Source organism: Cyprinodon tularosa, unplaced genomic scaffold (assembly GCF_016077235.1).
Source record: "Cyprinodon tularosa strain WSP-4 unplaced genomic scaffold, ASM1607723v1 ctg250, whole genome shotgun sequence".
NCBI lineage: Eukaryota > Metazoa > Chordata > Actinopteri > Cyprinodontiformes > Cyprinodontidae > Cyprinodon > Cyprinodon tularosa.
Genome location: NW_024038929.1, coordinates 100,904 through 124,913, shown reverse-complemented (window position 1 = coordinate 124,913; position 24,010 = coordinate 100,904). Strand labels below are relative to the sequence as shown.

Here is a 24,010-nt window from a genome sequence, read left to right as displayed (position 1 = left end):
TTTTCCCAAATGAAAATATGGTCACCCTAGTTATTTGCTGTTGATTCTAAAAAAAAATTCATGACGATATTACAGCTTTCATTGATTTATTTCAAACTTGAAACTTTGTTTAGCCTGTAAGGTCTAAAAAATAAAAATTTATCTATTAATCGAATCGTATCGTGGTGTATTCTTGAGTATCGAAAATAATCGAATCGTTGGGTCAGGAAATCGATACTGGATCGAATTGCCACGATGGATGTGATCTACACCCCTAGTTCAGATATATAGTTCTTGTTATGGTGATCACAGTTTCCGTACCACAGCAGATTAGATGTCCATGCCGATTACAGTAATTCAGTAAGTACACCTCGCTGTAGAACTTGTAATCGGTTCAAGCCATGATAATTCTTAGTCTGTGGACCAACACCTGTGATGCTGTCAGATTTACAGGTGTACAAGAAACAGCGACTACAAAGGTTCCCGCTTGGGATTTTAGTATGTATATAAGAAAATGCATTTAATTGCATACATTTGTTAAATGTTTTAATATTGATTCTAATTAATTAATTAATTGAAATGAATGCATTGAAGTCCAGACCCTAGTCAAAATATTAATAGCGAAGGTCTGCATAGGGAGTGGAACCCAGTAGATACCTGTTGCAGCATTGTTTGTGGTGTTTTTTCCCCCCATTATAATCACAAGACAAGGCTACTTTTAATTTTTGTTGAAATGTTAAAAATATTTTTTACATTTTTAAAGATGCAATCCGGAAATAAAACTTTTAAAAAGTTCTTTAAAAAAAAAACTGCTTTGAGAGTAACTGCTGTGTTCACAATTTTTCATTTTTTTATTACAAATTCCTTTTTTTTTTATTTAATTTTATACATTTTTTTTTTCATTCAGGTTGAGTTTCAGGAATTCCCTCTTTTCAAATTGCATTTCGCAGATCAGGTCCTCTTCAATTCTCCATTAACAGAAACACTCTTCAAGGAATATGTTTTTGTTCCTCACTCCGGAGGAAAGGCTGCCCCCAGAAGCAGAAAATGTGTTAAATTTAAATCAATGCAATTTGTAAAATTGTATCTGGAAAAATGAAACTTTACAATATTAAATCTGTTAAAAAAAATTTAAAATATCTAAAAGAATTGCTTTAATGGAGCCCAGGCGCAAGTTCAACTGAATAAACTGAGCACTCGCCTTCATCTGCCTACGACCGCCAATTAGCTTTGAACCATGCCGCCACGAAAGCCAATCAGCATCCAAAGTTGATCTTAAAAGGCCTCCGATCTGCAACTTCATTCAGATGACCACGCTTCAACCCCCCTCCATCCCCTCCTCCACCATCGTAGCTAAAACTTCATCAGTTTCATTCCTCCTGGACTCTTACTGCGTTCTGCGTCTCATTTCAGCTGGTCCGGCATGTTGAGCCTGGTTTTGCCAGAGGTTTCTTCCCAATGGAGAGTTTTTCCTCTCCACTGTCGCTTTATGCTAGGTCATAATGGACAGGTTCACTCATCCTGTGTTATCCAAACTGGACTTCCATCTTCCAGGTGCCTGAGTGAAGCTCTAGTATCAGCTCAGTCCACTGGATCTCCCCATAAAGCTCAGCAGACCGTCTCACTAACCAGCAGTCTACAGACTGACCACCTTCATCTATCTCCACTCCACCACCAGTTTCAGGCCTGGGGGGGGAACAACCCTGTTCTTTACTCCTGTTCATGCATATTTATCCAAATTAAGCGCTATGTTTCCTGTCGAGGTCTGAGCGCCAAAGACTAATTTATTCTAATTGTCTTTTCTTTCAATGTGAGTTTTTCAGAATGCAATAAAACCTAAAAAAAAATAAGGTTCCCCTTAAAAGCTTATTTGATGAAGATTTTTTTAATTATTTTTGTGTTTCATTTCTGAATTGCTTTTCTTGTGCTCTTCCATTGCAACAGTGATGGAACAAAATTCCCTCCATGGCCTTTCCGGATTTTTTTTTTGCGTAATTTTTTTTTTTGTGATCAATTTTTTATTGTTTGTCACATTTTGTACATTAGAGGGGAAACAGGTGCACCAACCACAACTAGTCAAAATTTTGTACAGTGTATACAAATTTGTGTCATCAATAGTAGAACACCCTGTCTCCCCAGCCCCTGCCCTCATTTGCGTAATTGTATTTTAGGATGTGAGATAACTGGATTGAGGAAAAAACACCGCCTCAGACATGGAGCAGAATTAAACAAAAGTTTCTAAACTACAATCAAGCTGCAAGGCATCACGCCTGTCAGGGATTACCCAGGGATTACAATATATTCGCCCCAATGGGATTCCATCTCATGGTGGATCAGAGTCCTGTGACAGGGAACCATTGAGGAGTTCTCCCTAAGAGCCACAAACGTTACTGTGACGGATTTGGCAGAGAGCTCAGCCCCGTCTGAAAGCTCAACACAAACTGCTGCCTGGCAACAACACCAACCCCACAAACACTGCAAACTTTTCCAATAGCATTTAAATAGTTCCGTATATCATTCCTAAAGTTGAAACTGATCATGAAAAAGCAGAGAAAGTGAAACAGAAAAGCTAACAAAATCTTAGTCAGGAGAGAGAACAGCATGCAAAAGAAGACTGCAGACAAAATGAGGTAACAGCATTAAAAATAATGTCACGAGAGAAGAAAATCCAAATCCTCTTGTTCTCCATTTGTTGCATTAAACACTGGACACCATCTGTTGGGCTGGCAGGCTGAATACAACAACAGCAGGGTGGCAGCTGCCGGCCTGAGACGCCACAGCCTGGCCAGAGCTCCCTCCTGTATTTATGTCGCCTTAAAGCATCGCTCTAGGCCTCGTTAATTGATGCTTTAGTCAACTTTCCTGCTAGAGCAATGATCAAGATAAACGTTATAATTGTCCTTTGATAAACAGGGGAGTCTCTTTGACATTGATGTAAAGTTCTAAACTTCTTCTCTTTCTCTCACTTCTTTCCTGTCTGCAGGCAGTAGGTGATGGAGATGGGCCTTCGTCTGGGCTGTTGGAGTGACTCCCTATGGTGGCCGCCACCGCTGCCGCTGTTGCTGCTGCTCTTCTGCACAATCCCCTCCTGTGCGGGTCGGCCATTCGGGTTTCCCGTGCCGTCCGTGAACGTAGCAGTGGTATTTAGCGGCTCGGCCTACCAGACGGAGATCAAGGGCCGTTTGAGTCGCGAGAACTTCATGGATCTGCCCCTGGAGGTGAACCCCATCACTGTGCTGGTCAACAACACCAACCCACGGGCGCTGCTCACCCGAATCTGTGACACCTTATCCACTAACCGGGTCCATGGTGTGGTGTTCGAGGACAACGTTGGTTCTGAGGCAGTGGCACAAATTCTTGACTTCATCTCTACCCAGACTGCCGTTCCAATTGTGGGCATCAGTGGAGGGTCTGCGGTGGTCCTACCATACAAGGTCAGCTGGGGCAAAGTTTAAGGGGCACGCAAAAAAACGATGTACAAGCACAAGTCACAAAACAAAACACTAAAGCTGGATGTGGTAGCCTTTGAAACTATTTTAGGTTGTGAGACAATGTTGAAAAAACAGTTCAATCGTGTAGCAGGATAAATTATTACCTACTTATTACAGCTCTGACGTAATAACAAAATAACACAAAACAACGCAGTTCTAACCCCAACATTGTAGTTGCAAAGTAGGGCTGGGTGATATTAGGCCCCGTCCACACGAAGTCAAAACGAACACGAAACGCTGATATTTTCCAAAACGTTTGCCGTAAAGACGGAGACGTAAAATAAATGTAAGCGTCCACACGAATGCATGAAAACGCTGCAAAATGTATGCCAGGCCTGTAAGTGGCGCTGTGGTGCCAAAGCAAAAATAAGCGACGAAATGCTGGGCATGCGCACTAATATTTATCCATGGTTGCCCTGCGGGTCCATTTTCGTGGTTAAGTCAAATTCAGGTGCTGAACTATGTGGTCAATATTGCTCTGTTCTTCCTGGAGATATTCCAGAAGAAGAAGATTCTGTTGTAAGCCCGACAGCAGGGTGAGTAGCATTAGCAGCAACGGCGCCATTGTTGTTGTGATACTGTGTCGCGCATGCGTGTTTAGAGGCGACGCTATGACGCATGCGTGTAAAAAAAAAATATGCGGTTAGAGCGTAAAGATGGAAACGCGAAAACGGCTTTTCAGAATCTTCCCACTCTGAAGGCTGAATAAAAAAAAGATCGTTTACAGACCCCCGAAACGCCGGCTTCGTGTGGATGAGAGGCTGGTTTGGTGAAAATTTTGTGCGTTTAGGCCAGGGTTCGTCTTCGTGTGGACGGGGCCTTAGCCTCGTGAGACCATCCTGATCTCACGAGCTTTCAAGGTTTCACTTGCAGATCAGTCTGGAGACTCTCCGTTAAAGAAAATTTAACCCACGTGCATAGCAGCTGGATGCTGGAATACATCGGGTAAAAGTGAAAAAAAAAAATTAGTTAATCAATTATTTCACCTTTTCCATTAATGACGGGTTGGTCGTTGGATCGCCAACTTGAAGAGGGAGGATTTGCCATTGAACTTCTGGCCAGAGAAAAAACCCGTAATATGTAGCCAACATTTGGAAGAATGTTTTCAAGATGACTTGGATAATAGCGCGTTGTGACAAACACCAGATACAGCACTGGGACTTGATCAACAGCCGATACCGCACCGTGACGTCACTAACCAGTAGGTGGCAGTAGTGTTCTTTGACAAACATGGATGCCTCCAGTAAAGCTCATTCACATGAAAATTACTCTGAATTTAAAATATATATAATTTATTGAACATTATGTCATAATTTCATATTTAAAGAACTTTCAGAAGTTTCAATTCTGAATATGAGCGGATTTTTCCTTTAATCCTTCACTCAAAATTAAAGCCTACATATTAATAACTGTCCCGATTGCAGAAAAAATTAAACTGCTTCAATCAAATGATTAGACAGCAACTGTGTTGAGCTGACAGACATTTACAAAAAAACACTTTTGTTTTTATAATGCTCAGTCTGTGTGCAGAGGGACTATATTTATGGAAGTTAAGAAATGAGACCGGAAACCTTTCAGATTTAATCTGTGGTTTAGTTGTTGATCCTCATAGCAGTCACCGTCGGTGCTTGTGCCATATGTTGTGAGAGGTGAGGCGTGGCAGAAGGCTCAAGAGATGCTTGTGACACATATGAGTGTTTAAACTTTGTCTGGGTTGAAGCTGGGAGGTTTAGCAGCAATGATCCATGGAGGAGGCACAAATACTCTCCACAGAGGGATCAGCCACAGGGACGGATCGCGATCCTTTTAAAAGGCTTTTCTCCCGGTGACATTTTAACTGTCGTCTGCAACAGATAGCACTACAGAAGCATGGCTGGCAGAGAAATGGATGCCGTGGGAAATTCTTTTTCAAATAGATGATCTTAAAAGATTTCGGGCAGAGTGTACGCCATGCTGGGATTTATCGATAGTTTAAAAATCAATCCATGTTTGTCTCTTGAGATATGCAAATGACTCCAACACTACGATCAATAAAAGATGTCAAAAAAAATCTTTATGTTACTGTGTGGGATTTGCTGAAGGTTTAGTCTGCCCCAATGCTCCTGAATGCATGAAAAAAACAGAATTAATTAGTTTAAAACTGTTATGTATGTGATGAAACAATACATTAGTCAATGGTACTATTTTGTCTATGTGGAAGAACACCAAATATGGTATCAGTGCATTGATCTCACCGTATTCTGGAAAAATATGTTGAATAAAACAAAGTAATGTTCCACTGAGGTTCTGTTAAGTTTATATAATTAAGTTATGAAAAGAAATAACAAAAACCATGAACATTTAGATTTAGACGAAGAAGAACATCTCTACTACTCCTGCTGCGTTCACACCAAAGGCCTTGTGAGCGTCCCAAACGCACTGACGCAGAAATCTGGGCGTGATCGAGCTGCTTTGCTGCTTCGGTTGTTTGTCGGCTCTGTTCTGTAGCTTCAAGCTAGAGAGCAGCTTGGTTTTATTTATTTTGTGAATTGGAAAAATAGTTTTAACACTTTTTTAAGTGAGAAAGTCCACCTCCAAACATGATCTGTTCATCAGGATTATGATCCCACTAAAATATACAGTTCTTGCTGGGAACGGCAGACCTCCAGCGTATCGCCGGGAGGCAGTGCTGGGAATCCCCGCTGAAAGCTCTCTGCTGCGGCCAGCATGTGGGGGATTTCCTGCTGCCGTTCGTAGCGGCCGGAAGTGAATAGAAAGAGTTTTTAAGGTTTGTGGTAAAAACTGCAAGAACCAGAATAAACAATTGAATATTTTTCGTCAGCAAGTTTTAACATTTTAAGTTAATTTCGGTATTTATAAACTTTTTAGTCATAGTTAATAAAAAAAAAATGCTTTATTGCAGAAATAATTATCAGAGCTCACTCTCTCAAAAATCTCACCTGGTCAGCCAGGACAACAATTACCCTAACGACTCCCTATTCAGAGGAATAGGCCAGTATCGGGTATTGCAGGCTAACAAAGACCTCAACGGATGGACTTGTTCTTCTGGTTCCATTTGCATGTTTTCTAAGCCAAAACAAGGCTTTGTTGGTCCACTCTATAAAGCTTGGAACTCAACACTAATTTCAGACATTTTGAATAAAATAAGCTTCCTGGATGGGAAGCAAAACGTCTTCGAACTTGGAAAAACAAGTCCAGTGGATTGCTTTTTAACTTTTTTGGAATGACTATTAGGGATGGAACGGTTTATGAAAAGCGACCAAACCGTTCCGTTCGACTGTCTCGGTTCGGTTTGCGTGTGTTGCGTTCGGTTCATGCGCTGCTCCTTTTTCTCATAGGCGAAGCGTTTACACTCCAGAGCAGAAGGTGGCGGTACTGCGACCAAAGCCAACCACCAGTAGTAAACAAGAAAAAGAAGAAGCGAAGCAGCGTAGCCGGTTGTAGCAGAAAAAAATCAGCTGTTGTGGAGAATTGTGTGGGTATGGCGAGTGGGAAAGAACAGGAGTTGGAAGACGCGCCAGCAGCACTCTGCTGGGGCGTCTGCTGTATGGGACCACTTTGCATTTAGAGTGACCTACGATGGCGGCGGAAAGAAAGTTGTGGATAAAAGTGTGCAAGCATTGTGCAACACGTTTTGTTTATGCTAACAGCAACATGACCAACATGTCATGCTAACCCTGAAATCCCACATACTCCGTCAGCGCTCCGCCCCGCTGCGCTCCAGACCGGCTGCTCAAAGCAAAGCCTACAGCCTCCACTGTGGCTCCCGTCCGCTCCGCTCTGAGTCCCTTGGAGATGGTAGAGGGCATGCCCCAGATGAATAAATTCAAAACAGCAAAACATGCGGAAATGATCCATGGTTTCCGCGGATCATTAAAAATAATTACAATTCATTAATTTTTTGGGATTTTTTCATTAATTTAATAAACCTTTATTGGATTTCGGTGTAACAATCAACATATACCGAACCGAACCGAAAACCGTGACCAGGAAACCCTGAACCGAACCGAACCGTGGATTTTGTGAACCGTTCCACCCCTAATGACTATAAGCTGGATGACTGAGAATCTTCACCACCAAGATTCTATGTGTTTTTTTGCAGAACCCCTCCTGTGCAATTACGTTTTTTTTTTTTTCATATGATAACATACGGCAGTTATTTTTTATTACTAAATTATTATTTTAATAATGGATTAATTACACTTAAGCTAAATGACGGATTAAAAATATACAAATATTTAAAGTTAGGATCGTTTTTTCTTTTTCTAGAGGGGGCAATTTCAATTGTTTTATCATCCAATGTTTGAAAAAGTAGACTAAATAATGCATATTTAGTTTCAAACTAAGTGCACTTTAACAGCCTGCGAAATGACTGAGATTCACCAGTCAGCCCTGAGGGGATTTTTTTTGTTTCTCTGGAAACTTGCTGAGTTGTAATTCCACACCCATTTGAACCAAAATCCTTTTTTTGTGTGTTTTTCTTTCTCTCTCTCCTTAATCTGCCCTTCATAGCATATGCCAGAGCAAGGGTTGACAAAGAGAGAGAGAGAATTTGGTTTTAAGTGAACAGATTTGTTCTTCTATAAAGAGCAGAGATGTTTTTTCTGTGAATCAGTTTACTAACAGATAATCAAACCCACAGATGCATCGATGGATTCATTACAGGATTATTTACACTTCAGAAATTCAATCATTAAAAAGACATTTCAAACATACACTCAAAGCATTTATGTGAGATACATTGGGTTGAATTTTTTTAGTGTGTAAAATGATGTTTTTATTCCTAGTCTTGTTCCATCATCTGTTTAATTAGAAATAAGTTAGCACCAGTAAAAGCGCTGCGATCGGATGTGTTTTCAGACGTCTCTCCCATCATCCGCATCCGTTTTAACAGGCTTGCTGTGGGATGTGGCCGTCATCAGAGTTCTCTGGGGTAATGAAAGAGGTTTCATTCGTCATTTAATGGCTCTTGCTGCTCATTTACACTAAAGCAATTCTAGACTAAAAGTCGGGGAGAGCAAATCAATCACCATCACTTAGAGAATAAACACGTGTACTATGAAATAAGATGGTAAATGTTGAAATCAATCACTGGTCTTTACTGGTAGTTAGACAGTAAGAGAATTTAATTTTATCCATATATGTCATCTTGCGAAGGCATTAAAGCTGCATTTCAGAGAAGTAATATCATCGTGGTGTATCCCTGTGGGGAACGTGATGTTCTGACCCCCTACGGAGCACCATTGCCAGACTGACATGTCTCCCAGGATTATATCTTTATTTATTAAGCCTTTGGGTAATAATGTACTCTATATTCATTACATCTACTACATATTTTAGGTCCTTCAAGGCATCTCAAATCTATCTGCTTTTTCTGCCTAAGAAGGTCCTGTACCTAACCTTCCTGTACAGTTTAGTACATTAACAGATGCGTTTATGGTCATTGTGATCCCAACTTACATGGGATTATTAATGTGCTCCTTTTGTGCAGTTTTGGACTCATTCCACAACAATCTTATGTCATCCTAACCCCCTGAGATCAAGAATGGAAATAGAATGACTAGATATTTGCCTTCAAGTTGATGTTCTTGTGGTTCATTATGATCCTGCCTTGAATAGAAAAGTACGGAAGAGGATTAGGGCCACTAAAAAAAAAAAAGTTAACTGATTTTTAAGTCAGAATTCGGAGAAAAAAGTCAGAATTCTGAGATTAAAGTCAGAATTCTGAGTATTTTACATCCAAGTAGGATGCAGTTCTTCATATAGAGACACATCAGTTTCAAACAGATGGATATCGGTATTGGCCAATACTGCACAGCCAGGTATCAGTTGTCGTATCGGGGCCAAAAATTGGCATCTGCTCAACACTAATAACAGCCTAGGAGGAACCAATGAGAGATCTTCAACGGTTTTGGATTAACCAGCTGCTAATTAGGTTTTATTAACTGGAACAGATGTTCAGTATTGCTACAGCTGTGGTTAACGTTTTGAATGTTAAGCACAAATATCTGAATGTAATCAATTAGCTAATTGTTGGGATTAAAATGTTTTATTTTAGTGCATTTACACAGCTGTCAGATGTGTTGTGTATTTCAGATGGAAAAAAGGCCAACCTCATCCAAACACATTTGACATTTCTTTATCAATTAGTGTCCTTGTAAACACAGAAACGCCGTTGATTGATTAATGTGATCCTGTCACAAGCAGTTGAAGCATTTGGGTTTCATTTATTTTTAAATAGATCACTAAAAGTAAACTTTGTTGTCTGAAAGTGACAGCTTTGTCTTTATTTTATCATTTTACTTTCTTCTCTAACAAAATTAGACTTTGTTGGGCACAGCAAGGAAAACACTTCGACATTTGGTGTTTGCAGGTTAAACTTATCAGAGCTGGCAGCTGCATGACAATTTAAAATGGAAGAGAAAGCTTTGATTTTGTGAGTGGAATCATAAAAATGAAAGGGCTAATGTCACAGACACAGACGTTCTCCGTTAGTAATCTACCTATCAAAGGTGTAGCTGTATATAATTGAAACTCCACTTCAATCATAAAAGTATTGGCTTGATATTTGAAAGCTTCCCTATAGGTTTCTAATCTGTAGACTGACAGACCCCATCCTGAGAACCAAAGTGTTTTCAGAGAGCAAACTGTAAGTCTTGCATGAACAAAACCGTGATCGTCTTTGCAAGAACAAGAGCCTGAGGCGCTCTTCTAAACTAGAGCAGCTCCTTTTTTATCTGTCTGTCTTCTCTGCTTTTTGGACTCGTTCTCTCCAAGGAGACATCATGCATTTTAAAACTGACTGTACAGTTATGGCGTGACTTATTTCAAACTGAAGGTCAGTAAGAAACGCTGATAAAAAGCAGCCAGCAGGGATAATGCACATGCATGAAGTCCGACTTCATTTTGAAGGAATCATAAGATGGAAGTAAATCTGAGGTGCTTCATTTCAGAGGGTTTTGGAAATGATTCTAACTTTTTTTGGGTAAATGTCACAAATAATAGAAATGAAAGTCTCCCTGGGAAGGTCAGTGCAGAGTTTTTTTTAAGCTCTCTGCTTGTAAACTATCCAGTTTTTGTTAAATCAAAAGTCAATTATCAAACTCCTCTGTGCTCGTTGACATTTTTAACCACGCAGGAAATGTTTTGTGAGAAATCCAGGACAGTTAGGTGTCCGTCCAGGTCTGTCGTCGTGCAGGATCCATGTGACGTCAGCAGCACAGGAAGCTGTTGCCAGGGCACTTCCTGCTGCGTGGCGGAGGTACACATATGTCACAACCGAGAGACCTGGCCAGAAGTCCCTCTCTCCGTGAAGGAGGGATTGGTTGCAATTAAATCAAAATCTCTAAAACAGTTTTCTCTTCCGCATGCTACTGATCGAGTATAAAAGCAAAGATGGTTTTCATAAGATTGTGATGTGATTCCTGAGGCAAGTTAAATGTCCAAAAAAAAAGATTTTTTATTTGTTTTACTTATCAAATACATGGTTCAGATTTTAAATATACCAATAAATTGTAAAATGCACCGTTAAATTATTGTCACGCATTTTAAATATTTTATAAAAAACTGCTGTTTTTTACTAACTATTTTTTACTGATAAAGAAATATACAGTAAAGTAGTTTTGGATTTTCTTAGGGGTCACATTTCTGCTGCATTGTTATTTTTAGTAGCCTCGTGAGACCATCCTGAGTTCGCGAGCTTTCAAGATTTCACTCGCAGATCAGTCTGGAGACTCTCCGTTAAAGAAAATTTGGAGCCGTTCACCAAACGAATGTCCAATCAGCGTTGGCTTTGAGGCGGGTTGAGGTGTGACGCAACAAGAAGAGCGACAGTTCAGTCTAAAGAACATGGCGGCTTCAGCCGATGAAACTAGCGTTAGCGTGGCTATCGAGCAAGTTTTATCGGAATTACAGAGTATTTCTTCACTGAAAGAAGAGCAAAACACTGCTCTGGAGGCTTTTCTCAGAGGAAAAGATGTTTTTGCTCTTCTCCCGACTGGTTTCGGCAAGAGTTTGATCTATCAATTGGCTCCTCTTCGTCGTCGCTCTGTTAGTACGTCATATGCTTCGTTGATCTGATTGGTTTATTTGGCCCGTCTATCACCAACATAGGCCAATCAGCTAACCAGTATTTTCGCCCCTTCCCAAAATTACTTCAACGGAAGGTTTCCAGATGGATATGCGGAGCAAATCCATCTGGAGGAGTCAGGTTATATTTTTAGGGCCACAGATTAAAATAATTTTGGAACCTCTAGCATGAGGAAATATCCAGGCATAAGCCAGATTGATCCGTGCAATTCATTTTGAATTCCGGTCAAAGTGTGTAAAAGGGAAGGACATTTAGTACAACTCTTCGAGCCGATTGGGTAAATTGCAGTAAATCACCTGCAAGGCATGTCGAGCTTTTAGCCAATCACAGCAGCAGAAGCAGCGGCGACATATCAGATACTGGATTTTGTTCACAAATTTAGCTGATAAATAAAATTCAGATCCAGTAGGGAGGAAGAAGACATAAATATCTCCCATCTACAAACGCAATAATCACGTCTTTTTCCCTTTTTTTTTTCAAAAGTAAATAGAAGAAATTTCAGCTAAAACCAGTGCAGCCATATTTGTTTTGTTTCAATTTCCCTATAGGCTTCTGGAAAGATGCATTTATGGGAGCTTGTGAATTCACTTGCTTTACAAAAAAAAAAAAAAAAAAAAAGCATTAAAGGTGTATATGGAAAAATGCCAGGGCCGAAAATCGTTCCCAGTTAGAGCCTATCCACCACCAATACCTTTAATGCCTTCATATTATCACCCTGGCTTTGATCATCCATGAAAATATTTGCAAGCCTCCAAATTACTTAAGAACATTGGGAAAATATTTCTATGAGAACCATTCGCAAACAAAGTTAAAGGTATACTATGCAACATTTTTCAGTTAATTAATGTGTTCCATAACGTTTTGGATGATTAAATTAGTCATTTAAGGTCGAACAAAGGTTTTCTCGGCCGCCCTGGTGGTCTGTAGGGGAAATACCGTACTTGCAATTGCAGGAGCCCTCGGCCCGCACCCACAGGCTCAGAATTCTCTTGCATCGCGAGAGTCGGTCTTGCTTTACGGCGAGAACTGCTACACGCCCCCAGTGAAAGGCATGCTCGTTGCTAGCGCAGTGGCGATATTTGTGCAGTTATCATGGCGGAACCAGCGAGAATTTCAAGCTCACTTACCGCAGTAGACATGGTGAATGTTGCGTTCGCCTGTCTGCTAAGCTCAAAACAACCGCGCCTGGCTCGACAGAGAAACCAGGAGAACAGCTGAGCATATTTACGACAGTGCACTTTTACATTCGCCCTCTGGGGGGAGCCTCGCTGGAAAATCGACCACCGGTTGCATAGTGTACCTTTAATGTTTGTTTTTATCTTAGCTGGAAAAAGCTGTTTCTATATACAAACTTTAACAACATAAATATACCGTTTGAATGCAAGACATTTGAGATTCAACTGTAAGCCATTTTCATCAGTTTTTTATTTTTACTCTTTCAGATCTAAGCTTTTGTTCATTCCAGACTAAGATCAGTCTACAGGCAACATTCTTCCATTCTGAGAACCATTGTTCTCTAAACGATTGCTGTCATTTTATTCCCTGCAAGTACAAACCATGGATAGGGCTTTGCAGGCTGACAAGACGGTCGTGACTCCAGGCTTTGAGCTGCGGCAGTGCCCGCAGAAATGCCCCAGGCTCATTTGGACCGGGCCATCTGTTTGCTCTGCGCTAATTGAGCTGTTCAGGTCTGAGGAGCTTAAGGTAGTTTGTGGTTCCATGCGCAAGCAAGCGAGAAGAGATAATTGAGAAACACAGAGCAAAGCTATAAAGACTGTAAACAAACATCTTCATAAATACTTATCCGACAGCCATGGCACCTGTCAGTGAACCAAGTGGTGCTGCGGATGACGGAACAAGGCAATACTACTGACAGATCTGCAGCGGGACGGTGAAGAGTAGATTTTTTTTTAGATTGTGCAAAGCTTCTCTGTGACTGACCTGCATGAAATCTCTGCCTCAAACCTAAATGTTCGCCGCTGGTCAGCCTCCAGTGCACGCTAATCCATCTCTGTCCACGGCGGGTTCACCAAGCAGAGCCAATTCCCACAAAAGAAGCAGATAACCAAATGTCCCGTATGCAAATATAGAGAGACCAGCCGTTTGAGGGCGACAGTGGCGTTGGATGTAGGAGTTTGCCCTGTAATCGGAGGGTTGACGGTTCAAGCCCCGACTCCGACTTTCATTGTCGTTGTGTCCTTGGGCAAGACACTTCACCTGCATTGTCTACTGATGGTGGTCAGAGGGCCCGGTGGCGCCAGTGTACGGCAGCCTCGCTTCTGTCAGTGAGCCCCAGGGCAGCTGTGGCTACAATGTAGCTTGCCACCATCAGTGTGTGAGTGTGTGTGTGAATGGGTGAATGAATGTAGTGTAAAGCGCTTTGGTCAAGTCTCCTAACTTGAATAAAGGCGCTATATAAGTACATGCCATTTACCATTTACCATTTAAGCAGAATATATGAGCTCTGGGCTGACGGGATGAAATGAAAAAGAATTGCTGCTAAAGAACAGAAACTGCTTTAAATCCCATTTTGCTTTTATTGGGCAACACACTTTCCTACGTCCTTCTCGATTCAAGAAAGTGCATGAAAGCTGTATTTGTTACCGAATTTTCTGAAACGTTTAAGGATATATTTGGGGGTAAAGTGAAGGGAAAAAAGGCTGCTTTCATGTGAGCAGGAAGCAGTCAGACTCACAGAGGCAGTGGATTTAGCAACAGCGTCTGAAACTTTGAGACGCTAATACGTCACGAGACGGCTAAACCTCTCAAGGACAACAGGGAGTCAGAATGAAGACAATCACAGGCTGGCGGGCTGTCTCAGGACACATGACCCCTCAGTTTTCTGAGCTGTAGGCGCTCAGGAGAGAGCGGGTTCTCCCCAAGCAGGAAAATGGGTCAGAAGGTTTAACACAGAGATAAAATCTCAATATTCTGCAGCAAAAAAAACAAAACATTTTGGCTGGACTTATAGCTGTGAACCAAGCATGAAGTCATTATACAGAACTCAACGTTTTTAAATTCTGATTGTCAAACCATAGAAAGAGGCTTATGGAAAATGTGTTAAAAAGAAAGAGATCCCACCGCGCCATGAGCCGGTATCTGTTCCCCTCATCTCTACTCCTTCTGATAAAGCACGGAACAGAACCACAGAGCTCATTCGTCTTCCAAGGTGAAAACAGTTACAGAACAGGGAGATAAAAAGAACGCGTTCTGCTGAATGTGATAGCGTGACACTTGCGAGTGTCGCTCCAGCCGTGTTTGCACAGCAAAAAGAAGTCATGCAGGATGAAGCAGTGAATGAGTCTGCAGCTCTTCAGACGCTGAAATGCATGGAGGCAATTTGGTTTCTTTGTTGTTGCCGAATTTGCAGTTTGATGTTTTTTGTAAATTTTGTAAAAATTAAATTTCAATAAACTTCTTAGCCAGCGTAATGTTGCTGTTTTATATGATTATACGTTTAACATAATCTACATAATTTCATGTAGATTATGTTTTTTTAACATAATTTTCTTTTTTTTGTTGAATTGTATTTATTTTATTTTATTCTTTTTACATTTTCTACAATAACATTTATTTTTTTTTCAAATTTCTATTTTTCAGAATGAGTTTCAGAAATTACATTCTTGTCATAGAGTGTTTTAAAGATCAGATTTGCCGATACAAACACTTACATTGACCAGTAAAAATCTCGAATCAGCTTTTTGCAACTTATTCCAGAGGAAAGCCTGCCCTGAGAAGTGTAGAGAATGTGATGTGTTTGAAAAAATAACATTTGATAAAATATAATAAATGCAAATACTACAATCTAAAACCGCTTTCATACCTTGCCGATTTAGCCAGCGTATGCATGACGTCCCAGAATCTCCTAAAACGCTGACAGACGCTGAACTTTCTATGTATTTTTTTTTTTATTTGGGCGCTGTTATAGAAAAATGATTATTTTTAGATTTTAATACACTTAATCTTATGGCATGTGTAAAAGGTATGTTGTATACTCTCCTTGTGAACATATTTCTTACTTTGAACAAGTTTGTGAAGATAACCTTTCCTTGAACCAGATTCGAAAAAATTTAAGTTTGTTCATGAGAATTTATGGTGAGGCCCCCTGCATTCCACAAGCTGTCTGTGGGAGCTTATCTTGTGTTTTATGACCCTAAGAATTCTAGATGCCAGGACAAGCTTTCCGCCTTTTCTTGTTAAAACAAAGAAGCAAATGACCCCAGATGTTTGCAGTAAATAAGGGGAAGCCCTAGCAGTGTCAGAGATGGCTTTTGGTTGGAGGACCGAGGGCCAGCCCTTTTTGAATGGATTAGATACAAGAGGATAAAGCTTTCTAAATAGAAGAAAAAGATCAGATTTTGCTCTTGCAAACTCTCCAAAGATGTCTTGTACGTCTTTGCTTTCTTTCCTCCTATGTCAGGTAATGGAATGTATGTCTCTGTTGTTCTGCAGTTTCTGGTGTAGGTTTGTGCATTGTCTTATTTCTAAGTTTATGCATTGTCTTATATTGGATTAAACTCTGTAATTCTGTGATGTCAACACGCCTTGCTGATTTTCATATTACCAAACGCAGCTCGCCGGGTGGACCTGGAGAGGGAAGAAAATGAAAAGCCAACCTTTTTCCAAAGTTAACTATGTTAGAATATTTTCTTCCTTTACAATTGGGGGCTCGTGCCGGTTTTGGAGTCTCGGCGGGCGGCTGTTTGGTCCTGATTGATCCGTTTCGGCCCGACGCTTCGGTGTGGTAAGACAGTATTTGATTATTTTTTAGTTGTCTGAAGCGCCGTGTGTCGTCGGACCGGGGCTGATTTGCTGTGTGCGGCCTCACAGAATTCAGAAGCTGCAGAGGTAGATAAAATCCCTCCTAAAAGAGTCGGTTGTTTAAGGATTTGAATAAATACACATTACAGGGAACTGTGGCTAGTTCAAACAGAGCCTTTACGTTAACTCTGACTTAAGCTGGGTTTTTTAAAAGAAGGTTTTATTGATTGATTAATTGATTAATTAATAAAGATTAATTTATTCTTTAGCCCTGAGGAACAATGCCTGTCCCTCTAAAAAAGAATTTCGGGTGTCTGTGTATTAATTAGCAGGGGCTTGTATCAGCCCGGAGATTTCGACTCATCTCCAGTGGACTTATAATTATTTGGGTTAATTGGATCGAGTTGTATCACTCATGGAAAAGGACTAATAGCAGGTTGGATCACCTTTCTTTGGCACCCTTAATCGGGTTGCTTATAGTATAAAGGACTAAAATAAATTATTTGATTTAATACGGGTTCAATCGCTCTCCCCAGCTGAAAAAGAAAAAACCTTTTGTCACTGGGCGGATTGAGTGATCGAATAAACTAAATTGAGGCTTATTTTCGCCTCGAGCTTGACCCAGCTCTGAAGTGTAGGACTGAGAAGTTGAAATGAGAATAAAAGGGATTTGTAAAATTGAAATTGGACAATTAAAAGATGCGTCATACATTCTTTTAGCCGGCACCTGACGTTTTCTTTTCTTTTCTGTCTTTTCTTGACTGAACTACAACGTTGTCTGTGTTTCTGTGTTTTGTATGTTTCTTTGTGTTTGTGGCTGTGTGTCTGTCTTCCCCCGTTATACTGTAGCCTATGTCCCACCACGCGCTGCTGTCTATTCGTCTGTCTGTGTCTGAATTGTGCTGAGATTGTGCGGAAGTGATTTGTGTTTCAAGATTGTGTTCTGAAATATTGTTAAATATTTTTGCTGGATGTTGTATTACTAACTTTCTGTTAAAATGTGCTTCTGTGGGACAGAGGTGTCTCCGTTTTGGATGCAAGTTTTGTTTCACAGCAGGGGGACTGATTGACCCCCCTTATTTGCATTTTGGGAGTGCTTCAGTTCTGTGCTATTTCCAGCTCACGCTTTCAGGATTCTTGGATTTTGATGTGAATTGCTTTTAGGACTGTGTTTTGTGTTGAGAAGAAAAGTACAAAATAACAGATTTACAGATGTTTTTACTTTCTCAGTGGGTGAAATGTGTGGCATCAGTTCCAGGCTAGAGCACTGGAATGATCCAATTGTTTTTTTTTTTTTTTATATAATACTGTAACATTGACAATCACTTAAATTTCTAGGTTTCCTGACAGGATGGAACACCCTCACTGATTGTAAGAGAACAAAAATGAGAACATATGGATGTTTTTCTGCGTAACAGTGTTTTCTACACCGTTAATGTGGGACATGTTGAAACACTAATGAATGACTTTGTTTCTTGTAGGACAATCTTCGTGTGCAGCCCATTTTGCATATTACATGACCACATGAACGGTTTTTGGGTTTTCCTACAGGGGTCTAGGTAGCCATTTAATAACAATGGGCTATCATGAAATACGGTTGTGTGTATAATATGGAGTTTTTACAAAAGGTTCACTCAAAACTGAACAATATTGGACCTATTGGAAAATTGTTATTTTTTTCAACCATGGTGTTATAATAATTGTGTTTAAGACTTTCATAGGACGAATTTTGGTTTGAGATCTGGGGTAACATCCTGCATCTTTCTTACAATGTGTTGATGAGTCTGCTTGAGTGTGAATGAGAGTGAATGTGTAGGCAGATGGCCTTTGATGGGTTTTAGGATGGTCTGTGTAAATATGACCTCAGTTTAGTGTGTAGCTGTGTGATATTTTTCTTATTTTAAACTATCTAGGGACAGTGAAGGTTTTGTTTCATAAATATGTTTTTATTACTGCTTTAAGGGACAATTTTAAGGTAATGACGATTTCATATTTTGCTGTCACGATCTGGTTAAAGCTGAATCATCTGCTTGTGCAGTGAAATTAATATGAAACGAGAATTCAGCCTTGGCTTAAAGCAGATAGATGTAGTTATTAGGAAATTGTGTTATCCACTTTGACTAACAACACTAACACACTAACCTAAATTCTACCTTAATAAACTTGGTTTATATTTCTAATGGGTAACTGATTGGACATGTTGAAATTTTAGCATAATGGGGGAAAGTTCTCCCATTTTTGTTTTTCCACCTCTAAATTGTTTTTCTTTTGGAAATAAGAAAACACAGGGGGATGTTACAAAGATAAGATATTACGGATGGAACTTTGAAATTTACATCATCTCAGTCTAGTTTGAATACTAGATGGAAGATTTGGAGAAATGGTGGAGTCAGTGCACAGCAGCTGAGGAGCCACGGCGCACGCTGCAGGGCATACAGGAGAATCTACAGTCTCAACCTGCGGTCGAGGAGTGTCTGAGGCACATCACAGCGCGGAGGAGGATCTGCATTTCCGGGCAGAAGTCTGCCAAAACCACTTCATTTTCCTGAATTACAAGGCTTAAAAGGCCCAGACAGGCACAATAATCCTGTTCCGGTGTCCTTCCATTGAGAAAAGGAGATTGCACCCTCTCCTTAAACTCACTGTTAAATTGGCATAATATTCCAATTTTCAGTGAGCAACGGACACTCAGGTGGAAAACCTGAGGTTTACAACCGAGGAGGAACACGTGAAGGATCCAGCTACAAGATCATCATTAACTTATCTTCTTTTTATTGCGTGTTTTCGTTTTTTGCTAACTCTTCAAGAACATTCGTTTCTTTTGCGCGTATTTTTGGATCGTTTCCTGACGAAGAATTCATATTCATTTTTGAAAGACTATCGAAGGAGCATAGAGACGAACTCTAACTTCTTATTGTTGAATTGTGAAAAAAAGAAAGAAAAAAAAAAGGTCTTTTGTAATTTTTATGTGTTTGTGATTTATTTTCTTCTTTGATGTTGTTATTGTTTTGTATTGACAAATTGTAATTTTTGTGGCGAGTATTGTTTTTTAAGTCTGCTGAGCATTTTTTAGTAATTTCGAGATATCTTGCTCTGGTTTTCTAATTTTATACTTGGGCTAATATTTCTATTGTGTGTTTTCTTCTATTGACATAACTGAGTTTTATGATTTTTCATGTTTGATAAGTGAAATGTATTTTTAGTTTAGTTTTTACTGGTTAAAATTTTGTGGTTCATTAGGTGAGTATTAAATTGTTGGACAGCGCAAGATACATTTGATAAGTTTAGATTATGGAGTTCAGCTTCAGACACATGACCTGGCAGTGGAACTAGGAGGTGCTGTTTAAAAAGGGGACTGTTATAAAATTGGGCTAATGTTTTAGTTTTTTAGTATACTAAATAGTTTTTTGGTTCTTCTATTAGAAGGCTTAATCATTTTATTTGTGAGGTCTGTATGTCTCAGACCTCAAAACGGGGACTGTTATAGAAAAATGATTATTTTTAGATTTTAATACACTTAATCTTATGGCATGTGTAAAAGGTATGTTGTATACTCTCCTTGTGAACATATTTCTTACTTTGAACAAGTTTGTGAAGATAACCTTTCCTTGAACCAGATTCGAAAAAATTTAAGTTTGTTCATGAGAATTTATGGTGAGGCCCCCTGCATTCCACAAGCTGTCTGTGGGAGCTTATCTTGTGTTTTATGACCCTAAGAATTCTAGATGCCAGGACAAGCTTTCCGCCTTTTCTTGTTAAAACAAAGAAGCAAATGACCCCAGATGTTTGCAGTAAATAAGGGGAAGCCCTAGCAGTGTCAGAGATGGCTTTTGGTTGGAGGACCGAGGGCCAGCCCTTTTTGAATGGATTAGATACAAGAGGATAAAGCTTTCTAAATAGAAGAAAAAGATCAGATTTTGCTCTTGCAACTCTCCAAAGATGTCTTGTACGTCTTTGCTTTCTTTCCTCCTATGTCAGGTAATGGAATGTATGTCTCTGTTGTTCTGCAGTTTCTGGTGTAGGTTTGTGCATTGTCTTATTTCTAAGTTTATGCATTGTCTTATATTGGATTAAACTCTGTAATTCTGTGATGTCAACACGCCTTGCTGATTTTCATATTACCAAACGCAGCTCGCCGGGTGGACCTGGAGAGGGAAGAAAATGAAAAGCCAACCTTTTTCCAAAGTTAACTATGTTAGAATATTTTCTTCCTTTACAGCGCATACAAAGAGTGTCCATAACGAGTCCAGAACTTCTGTGTTACGACAGCCTAACTTGTGCTTTAGCACGACAGCGTAATGCTTGTGAAATGATGCACAAGCCATTGTCCTGAAGGGGGAAGCGATGCGCCTAGAGGCGCCTGGACTGCATAAAAAGATGTCTTTGATCGCGGTATTTACCTGGCTGCTGTTTGCCACCCGCCAAAAAAAAAAAAAAAGAAGAAATAAATCAATAAAAAGAAAAAAAAAGGTTTGCAGTGGAAGCAAGGGCGAAGGTTTGATTTCAACTTTGGTAGGGACTAGGGGTGTAAATAATAATCGTTTTGTATCGATGCATCGATCCAAAAGCCGACGATCCGATGCATCGACACGTCCGCAAGAGAATCGATTCATGTTTTTTTTTTTCTCCGGTCTATTTTTATCCATTTGCTCCTGGGCGTAATTCTCCCTCCCGTGCTGCGGTGGCGCTAAACCTATTTTGCCCTCCTACCGCGCTTCCTGGTTATACTCTTACAGCAGTGTGTTGCAGTGAGCTTGACACAGACATTTTTAAATTATGCTCAGTATTGAAGCGTGGTCTGAGCTACACGCTGTGGGTCTAGATACGGCCGAGGCGGTGAGGAAGTGGGGACGAGTTTAGTCCAACGACGGAGGGACATGAGGGCCAAAAAGAGCGGAGATCCAGCTGGAAAAAGGGTCCCAGCTTCTCGCGCACCTCGCTCTTCTAGCGGGTCAAACTTCACGAGTATGTTGACGTGTGCCAGCATGTTTCTGCATGTTTTTGCAAGCTCATAACTTGTACAAAATGTGCCTATAACTTCTCCAACGTATGCCAGCGTTTTGGCCAGATTTTTCATACGTCAGGTATACGATGGTCTAAATCGTCAAGGTTTGACAGGGGCTGTGAAGAAAACTGCAGAGTTACTCTCAAATCCTTGTTTTGATTAAGTGTTTCAAAGTTTTATTTTTTAATTGCAGTAGTTTTTTCAAATTTCCTTTTACATAACAGGCTCTTTGATTGGATCAATAATGAAACAACATTCACTCCATTAAAATAAAGCTTAGCTGCTCTGCAAAGCAGAGTTTGTTTAAAATATGCGATCTGTCATGGTATAAATAATGTCCTCCAGAGGTCCAGGAACAAATGATTAGCAACATACTGTTGAAGATTCTCAGTCATCCAGGTCATAGTCATTCGCGGCCCCCATCCCCATGCCAAGCCAACAATTCCCTCTAACATCACCCCTTGCAGAGACAAAGACACGTATCGGGTATTGCAGACTAGCAAAGAACCCAACGACTGCCCATTCCCAAGGGATCCGGTTCAATTTGCATGTTTTCGAAGCCGAAACAAGACTACCATATAAAGCCTTTAATTAAACGCTAATTTTGACATTTTAAATTTAAAAAGCTTCCTGGATGGGAAGCAAAATGTCTTCAAACTTGGAAACAAAGTCCGGTGGATTGTTTTAACTTTTTTTGGGATGACTAGCATCATGCTGAGTAAAGAAAACAATGCCATGTTTTTCTCCTTTACCTCCAGGGTGAAGGTTCCAACTTCCTCCAGCTGGGCTCCTCCATTGAGCAGCAGATCAACGGGATGTTCAAGGTGATGGAGGAGTACAACTGGGACAGCTTTGTGGTCATAACGAGCCTGTACCCCGGCTATGAAGCCTACGTGGATTACATCAAGTCCTTCACCGACACCAGCTACTTCCTGTGGGATCTGCAGGACGTGTTGTCCTTCGACATGTCGGCCGACAGCATGAACGACATACGAGCGCGGAGGTTGCTTCAGCAGATTGATGCCCAGGTCCTGTTAGTCTACTGCTCCCATGAGGAGGCGCAGTACCTTTTTTCATTAGCAACTGAAGTTGGACTCGTAGGGCCAGGTTACATCTGGATTATCCCCAGCATGGCTGTGGGAAACCCAGACATCCCGCCGCCCGACAGCTTCCCGGTGGGCTTAATCAGCATCATCACGGACCGCTGGAGGATGAGTTTGAGGAAGAGAGTGCGTGATGGGGTGGCCATCGTGGTTAAAGGGGTTCAGAGCTTTAGGAAACAGAGAGGCTTCGTTCCTGAGGGCCACAGTGACTGTCATAACCCCGTCAAACAATCCGCTACCAACGACACCCTGTTCAGGTAAGATATCGTCTTTTCACTGATCTACATATTTAATTCCTCTATCATCACTGCGGTATTTTAAATGTATTATAATGGGTGTTAGGTTTATTATTTATAAATCATGTGCGTTGTTATTCTGTTAGCCAGATTAGACAGAGTAGATGGCCTTCCTTCACACTGTGGATGTCACTGTGTGTACGGAGGTCATCTAATCAGGACAGCCTTCGTGTCTTTAAGAATGCACAGGATATGGGCACATCTTGGAGCCGGTCTGATAGAGGAGAGCTATCTGTAACCCTGAAGCATAGAAGCAAGCTGCATGAAGTTCAAGTCAGTTTCTGATACGGACAGCTAACCATCAACATGATGCAACACATAGACTCATGAGCTATAAGAAGCAGGAGATGACCTTCATCGGGGCTCAATCTTTGCCGGACGCTCGCGGAGGTGATTTTTGAGCCCACAGCTGTGCAAGCTCCAAGCATTTTCTCTTTCTCTTTTTACTCCTGTTTTATAGTCCTTTTTTATATGATTTTACCCAGTTTGAGTTAAGAGTAGTAAATAACTTGCTTCCAGGAAAAGGACCGTGAGGAAGCCCTCGAGGCGCAACTGCTTTTTTAGGGGACATAACTTCCTCATTTTAACACGGGCATCACCTTTCTTATTTTAACTAATGTTTATTATAAGCTATAAAATATTTAAAGGCTGTATATAAAAACAGAGCTTTAGAGCATTAATTTAGGTGTGATCTCTAATGCTGGTTTCACACCAAACGCATTTTCAGCTTCAAAAATACTTAAACTACGGAATTTGGAGGCTGGATCAAACTGTGACCAAGTTGTTTTGGCGCTCTGGTTGTTTAACTGCTCTGTTCTGCAGCTTTAGGCTGGAGACCAGCTTTGCTTTATTTACTTTATGAGTTGGAAAAATTGTTTTGACATGTTTTTAAGTGAAAAGTCCACCTCTAAAAATCCTCTGCTCATCAGGATTTTGATCCCACTAAAAGAGAGGTCACGGATTGGCGGACCGGGGTACGAATCCAGACTCAACCTGATTTAAAACATGAATTTGTGCATTTTTTCCCGACCACCGTGTCTAATTTCACTTGTGCCTCTTCTCCTGTTAATACGGTAAAGCCATCCGGAGCGTCCAGAACCAGGCTGCAGGACCAACACTGCAAAAAATCAAAAATCTTGATAACTAATTTTTTCTTAAAATAAGTGCATTTGTTCTTGAATTGAGGAGATAAAAGAGACATTTTGCCAATGGAACAGGACAATTTAGATTTAAAATAAGAAAACACAATTACATTGTCTTATTTCAAGTGAATATTATCTAATTAT

At 40.4% G+C, this 24,010-nt stretch overlaps 1 protein-coding gene across 1 annotated transcript in view; it reads left to right on the top strand.

Moving 5' to 3' along the window:
- grin2ca (glutamate receptor, ionotropic, N-methyl D-aspartate 2Ca) overlaps nt 1–24,010 on the top strand; it is a 125,060-nt gene that overhangs the window by 39,174 nt on the left and 61,876 nt on the right. Inside the window, exons 2-3 of the mRNA XM_038288306.1 lie at nt 2,963–3,413; nt 22,084–22,685. Coding sequence (XP_038144234.1) covers nt 2,973–3,413; nt 22,084–22,685 — 1,043 coding nt within the window. The 5' untranslated portion in view covers nt 2,963–2,972. The remainder of the gene's footprint in view (nt 1–2,962; nt 3,414–22,083; nt 22,686–24,010) is intronic.